Genomic DNA, 6,978 nt, shown 5'->3' on the forward strand with positions numbered 1-6,978 from the left:
ATCCGTTATAAGGATTCGTCATGCAACGCGCCACTTGAGCACTTGGTATTGTTATTTTTGTGCCACTGTGTACTTTACGAATATAAAAAAAATTGTATGGTTTATTTAGATTTAAACATAAAGTTCACACTGTGTACTTTATATACGAGTTTGGATAGTATACAGACGTTAGTTGTTTCCTTCGATGCATATTGAAGACGCACAATAAAGGTCGACACAATGGTTTTAAATTTTATTTTAATGCACCGTCATGTTAAACGCATTTGACTTTAATGATAAAAAAAACTAAACATGTTCTATATACACTACAAAACATAAGAGATACATAAGCGGGAATGTATACATTAAAAAGTTTCAATGACCTTACACAGGTACAATTATATAAGGGTCAATATAGTTAATCCCTCTAGCACGTCGGACACAAAAAACCTAATTATCGTTAGTTAATTTAAATATCATGGCTGAAATACATGGTAAACGAGATATTCTGTGTAATATCATGTGCCCAAGATGGCCTGTTTTTGCAGACAGAGCTAGTTATCAGACAAAATACTTGTTCATCTACACAGTATATCGCCATCAATTTGCAACATATCTCAGCAATTTTACAAACAGTACTGAAAGTATATATTTCCATTAAAAATGGTATTGGTACTGTTTATTGATCCATGATACTATTTATAATTCCAGTTGGATCATTGCATTTTTGAATTTCATAAGCCGCTAACACACGAGCATGTAGCATAAACACGCAGATAATATCTGAATGAAATATTCGTATCTAAAGTAACAAAAAGAAAACTAAGGCTTGGGTTGACAAGTAGTCAGAGATTCTTAGAATGTATTACTGTTGAACCTTGGGCAATTACGATGTTCTGCAGTTTGGTTTATCCCACTACGTAGTGTTGTAGTTTGTTATAATTTAGAACATATTTCAGTAAACCAACATTGAATCTTTGATCATAACTCAACGTTGAAAGTCATGTTTCCTTTTCTTGTCACTCGTAAAAAATAATGTTAATCGGATTTCTTTACAAGCACATTGAATACGCTGAACATTTGAGGCGAGAAAATTCAATTGCGCAGACAATACACACTTGTTTGACGTTATTATTTAAAGCAGTATGTCTAATGACATAAATGAATTAGCACAGCGAAATGCAATTTGAAATATTTCGTAGTAACTGTTTTTCTAGTATATCTATAATTTAAAAACTGCCTAAGCTGGCCTATGGTTTGTATTCATTTTGTACGTGACACTGAAACAAATTCTAATCTTTATACGAAGCAAACGATATTACATGTCTTTCCCTTATATGTAAAGTCTATTATTTTTTAAATCAATGTCGTATGTTTATTTGCTTATTTCCTCTTAAATACCAACTTTGATATCGTACTGTAGTGTGCAGACGCACTCTTTCTCCCAAATAAGCAGTACCAAAGTTAAAACAATTCTTTTAACTTACTAAAAGGGATGGACAAATATGTTTTTATCTTATGAAGGAAATTGGTTGGATTTGAAAGAAAGGTGCATATTTCTACCTTATGGGACAATCGAAGTCATTTTTCGTAAATGCCTCTTTAATACCTAATCCTTAGCAAATATATGCCGACTGAGAGCAGACATCATCAGCTTTGTTGAATACTTAATATGTTTATGTTGGTTCTCATAACTCACAACATAAATCTTAATTTATTAAATGCATGTTAACTGTTAACAGAGAAGGGATATGAAACAACAGCTTAATTTCGGTACACTCGTTAGAGAAAAAATATTCAAATAAATCTATGATTCATTTTATATGATGTGAACTTGGGATATATTTTAAGAACAATAATCTGACAACTGTGCTTGCACTGCAGGAGTGCAACATGATGTTTTAAATCTACAAAATAACAACAGGTACTTGCCCTTAGATATTTAAATGTGTCATAACCATCCTCCATGCAGGTTAAACCAATTCACCTGTGTAATTTTGCAACATACGATAAATAACGCTTCATTTGAGTGATCACGTGAAGAGATCTTCTGAAATCACTCAACAGGGTTTATTATTATCAGTTCTTCGAGCAATAATTCAACGAATCTGGGCAACTGAGTGTATATAGTTTTTAATAACTTGGCAACATGCAACAAGTCGTTTACAAACAATAAAAAATAGACCTTAAAATGATTATTATAAATATAGATGAATTACAACGGATATATAAACCAGTCAAGTTTACTTCATGCAATGTCAAACAACATATGAAAAAAATATTTTTTATACATATATAATTTTTCTATGTTACCAATGCAAAAAGAGTTTGTTGTCTTACAACATACAGTACAATTGCCTCTTAATAAGTTTGAACTTATATCACAGATAATGATAAGTACATATAATTTGATGAAAAATGAGATGAGAAAGTTAAACAGTTTGATAAACGTCTGCTTTTATAAAGTTTGGGTTATTTTTTATTCCTTCAAATCTAACAAAACGTTTAATAACGTGTAATAGATATTATAATGGTATGTTTATATTTATTACGGAATTAGTATTTGTATTATTATCCCAGTTCTTTTTTTTGTTTAAACTGTTTGTGAACTGCATTCATTCGTAGTGTATTCATGCATTGTTTTTACATCTCGTACACTGGGCCAGGTGTTTCCATTCAAGCATTAGTATCTGGCAATGGCCTTTCCCAAACAGAGCACTGAATATATTGAATTAACATCATCTACATGTTTGATATCATCGCCTCTGTTTATCACCTCTAACACTTCCTTTTTACGACAGTATTTCACGTCCGATGTATTGTCATCATGGTTTCAAACGATATTTCTGACAAATATATACTGTTCACAGGTGTATAATACTGCTTCAAAAACAGTTGTAACACATAAGCCTTTCTTTATAGAGTTAACAATTCATCATATACTACACATTCCCTTTCTCATGTAGTAGCACATGAGTTTGAATAAATTATCCCAGGCTTTCTCATGTTCGTCTGTCCATACTGTTTCCAAATGGGGCTTGATAGAGCTGATGAACTGGGGGCCCATCAACTGAAAGTAAACAAATCGCTGATAGGTTTACATTTAAAAATAGAACAATTAGAAAAGCGATAGTAAAACCTGCATTCTTTGCTTTATCAAAGACTGCGATTATTTTTATTTAATAAATATATCCTTAAGTTTATCTTCTAAAGGTGTTATTTCCAACAATTATTGATAAACGATCAATTGATATTGTTTAAAACTACAAGCCTTATCTAGTACTGCTTCTAAAAAACAGGAAGTGTTCTGTTAATTTGTATCTGACATACAACTTTGACGGCAGGTTTGAGAATGAGAAACACAACAACTGTAGGCTTCTTTTGATTGACAACTGTCTCATTATTTTACTAATAATTTCAGCAAAAGTCAGCATCATGCCATTGTACTGACCAGCTAAGTGAAATATGTTCTATTAAGTCAAACATTTACCTTAAACAAGATTATCTTCCCATTAGTGAAACACCCTTCACACTCTTAGAGGCTAATATGAAATTTTATCAACCATTAAACTCTACAACTTACATCAATGAATTTAGTTTTTACGGAATAATTCTTGTGACGTATTCCCATCTCTGTCATGAGCTCTCGTAACTTGTCCCTGTTGTCAAGTCTATAAATACACTTGTCAACTGTTCCCATTACTCGTAGCGCATGCGCACGAAGAATTGCGCTGTATTCGGTGTCTGATGTGTTAACTACTCGGAATGACATGAAAGCATCGTGGACTTCCGGGTGGGTCTCAAACAGACTGAAAAGAGAAAAAAGATGAAATAGTTACAACGTATTTCGAGTTGCTTCGATAAAAAACAGTAGATCTTTTACTATGTATTAGAAGCATTGACAACATTTGTTTTAATATTGTACAAAACCAGTGACTCTCTTAAAAGAAAATTACTGATAAACATCACAATACGAGGCGATATGGAACTTAATCATACCTAAACAAACGAAAGTGGAACACGAGTAAGCCGTAAATAGTTTTATGGATACGTTTGCCACTCTTAATTATTTAATTAAATAGATCATGCTTCATCGGAGTGGTTGGGTAATGTTTCTTTCTGTATCCTGGTTCAGAGTATATATGTTTTAGCAACAGCATAAACTTGTTTTAAAATGTTGTTTAATCAACAGTTAATGAAATGCCATAGACTTTGATTTTTTATATAATATATATGTACAATTTAACTGGTATGAACAAAAATTATAAGCAACATGAATGTGTTCGCAGTTAAGCATGCAGCCTGATGACAAAACCGTTAGCAGAGAAACTCTGAAATTATGCGATAGCACAAAACGCAGGTTAAACTTTAGATACATAAGAGATAGTGTCATTCATCGGCGTCCTGCCAGGGAAAGCCCAGTAAAAATAGTTTTTCCTGATTCTAACCAACAATGGCACTTTGTATGCCTATCAAACAGGCGAAAATATATACGGGTTTATATTTTTGTACAGAAAGTTCGCTTAAGATACCATTAATGTAATATATTCCTAACATCAACTAAAGTCGCTTCGCAGGTCGTTTTGTCTAGAAAATCATAAAGAAATGAGGACAAATGATTAACTTTTAAACGTTTTCGGTATATGTGATGTGTAAAACAAATCAAACCAACAATAATGTATATTCACAAATTTAGCTACTCTCTACAGACAGTTGATTACATCCGATCTTAAAAGACAAATAATAATGTGATTGTGGTTTCTTCTTTATCTGATTAAAATAGAGTATCCATAGCTTCCGCGACGACATGGACAAGTACAATAGTCCCAAATACGTCTTTCTTATGCCCGTGCATTCAAAGATGTGTTTAAAATGGATTGGCAATAAGTCATGACCATAGCTTAATAAAAAAATAGTATCTGGTTAAATAAGCTAAGAGGGCCAAAAATGTTTGTATCAGGTATGAGTGAGAAACAACTAATGGGATATATAGGGATATGAGTGAGAAACAACTAATGGGATATATAGGGATATGAGTGAGAAACAACTAATGGGATATATAGGGATATGAGTGAGAAACAATTAATGGGATGTATAGGGATATGAGTGAGAAACAACTAATGGGATATATAGGGATATGAGTGAGAAACAACTAATGGGATGTATAGGGATATGAGTGAGAAACAACTAATGGGATGTATAGGGATATGAGTGAGAAACAACTAATGGGATGTATAGGGATATGAGAGAGAAACAACTATGGGATATATAGGGATATAAGTGAGAAACACCTAATGGGATATATAGGGATATGAGTAAGAAACAACTAATGGGATATATAGGGATATGAGTGAGAAACAACTAATGGGATATATAGGGATATGAGTGAGAAACAACTAATGGGATATATAGGGATATGAGTGAGAAACAACTAATGGGATATATAGGGATATGAGTGAGAAACAACCAATGGGATGTATAGGGATAAGAGTGAGAAACAACTAATGGGATATATAGGGATATGAGTGAGAAACAGCTAATGGGATATATAGGGATATGAGTGAGAAACTACTAATGGGATGTATAGAGATATGAGTGAGAAACAACTAATGGGATATATAGGGATATGAGTGAGAAACAACTAATGGGATATATAGGGATATGAGTGAGAAACAACTAATGGGCTATATAGGGATATGAGTGAGAAACAACTAATGGGATATATAGGGATATGAGTGAGAAACAACTAATGGGATGTATAGGGATATGAGTGAGAAACAACTAATGGGATGTATAGGGATAAGAGTGAGAAATAACTAATGGGATGTATAGGGATATTTGGGTTCAAATACAAGTGTCAATTTAAAATGTTTTATAAGATTTAAAGAAAAAACGCTTATGTTGTTCTTCTTTATGTCTGTTCGTATTTAAAGAGTACAAAGGAGGAACAATATGCAGATTACTTGGAAATAGACGTGAAAGGTTTCCTTAGCCGATGTTTATTTTTATAATGTACAAAAGAAATCCGATATTGACCACATATTAACTTAACTTGACTTAACAACAAGTTAGATTTACATTGAACACAATAAGTGGAAACAAATGCACTCAAGAGCCAGCACTTCCGTGCCAATTTTAAAAATAAAATATGTTCCTGAAGTAGTGTCTGTAAACAGTAAGCTATTTCATTAAGTCCAACATAGTTACATGTTTGTCTGATACTTCCAAATAATGAAGATGTTATAATCCAAAAATAAGAATATAAAATAATATATATATATTGGCACCATGAAAATGATTACTAAAAAAAAATATGATTATAAACTCTAATTTGTATATTAATAAGTCAATAAACACCTACCCGACAAACGAAATAATCCCAACTTTTGCAACATCCCGTTGAACTATGTTCCAACAGTCTTTAAGAATCTCAACCTCCCGCTCACTAATTTCAGGCGCTGTTTTTTGAGGATCAAACCTTATAAATATGTCTTTATTCTTACTGATCATCACACTGGATTGGTTATCACCCGTTTGATTCGCTCCAGTCAAACACTTCTTTATGCGTTTTAATAACGACATTATTTGTAGTTTACTATCCAATTCACTTTTTGTTTTAAATTGCTTAACTTTAATTCAAATAACAATATTTGATATGGTACCTAATACGATGTGTTTCATAAAATATCTTTTGCCATAAGTGTGTTCCGCGACTCATATCAGACTGCCTAATGGTGTTTCTCAATACAAGCTACACTTATATTCACTGCGCGCACGTGCGTGTGTGGTTATGTATTGGTTTTGCAATAGGTTGCGCTATCAAATAGTCATAGACTTAGAGTTATTAGTATTACAAATGCTTTGTTTTTACCGGGTTTCGATGGACGATAGTGTTCAATTTCGAATTGATCGAAATGTATATACTGCAGTCCGATTTTTTTATGATATTCAAAATCCATGAACACACTGGTACTCCTATAGAATATTATGGGAGACGTT

At 32.6% G+C, this 6,978-nt stretch overlaps 1 protein-coding gene across 1 annotated transcript; it reads right to left on the reverse strand.

Moving 5' to 3' along the window:
* Positions 1-219: 219 nt before the first annotated feature.
* On the reverse strand, positions 220-6,692 carry LOC128245727 (cytoglobin-1-like). Its single transcript, XM_052963955.1, has 3 exons — positions 6,341-6,692; positions 3,563-3,788; positions 220-3,049 (listed from the first exon to the last, which is right to left on the reverse strand). Exons 1-3 carry the CDS (start codon positions 6,559-6,561, stop codon positions 2,915-2,917), a joined length of 582 nt encoding a protein of 193 aa, XP_052819915.1. The 5' UTR covers positions 6,562-6,692; the 3' UTR covers positions 220-2,914.
* Positions 6,693-6,978: the final 286 nt, after the last annotated feature.

Source organism: Mya arenaria, chromosome 9 (assembly GCF_026914265.1).
Source record: "Mya arenaria isolate MELC-2E11 chromosome 9, ASM2691426v1".
Classification (NCBI taxonomy): domain Eukaryota; kingdom Metazoa; phylum Mollusca; class Bivalvia; order Myida; family Myidae; genus Mya; species Mya arenaria.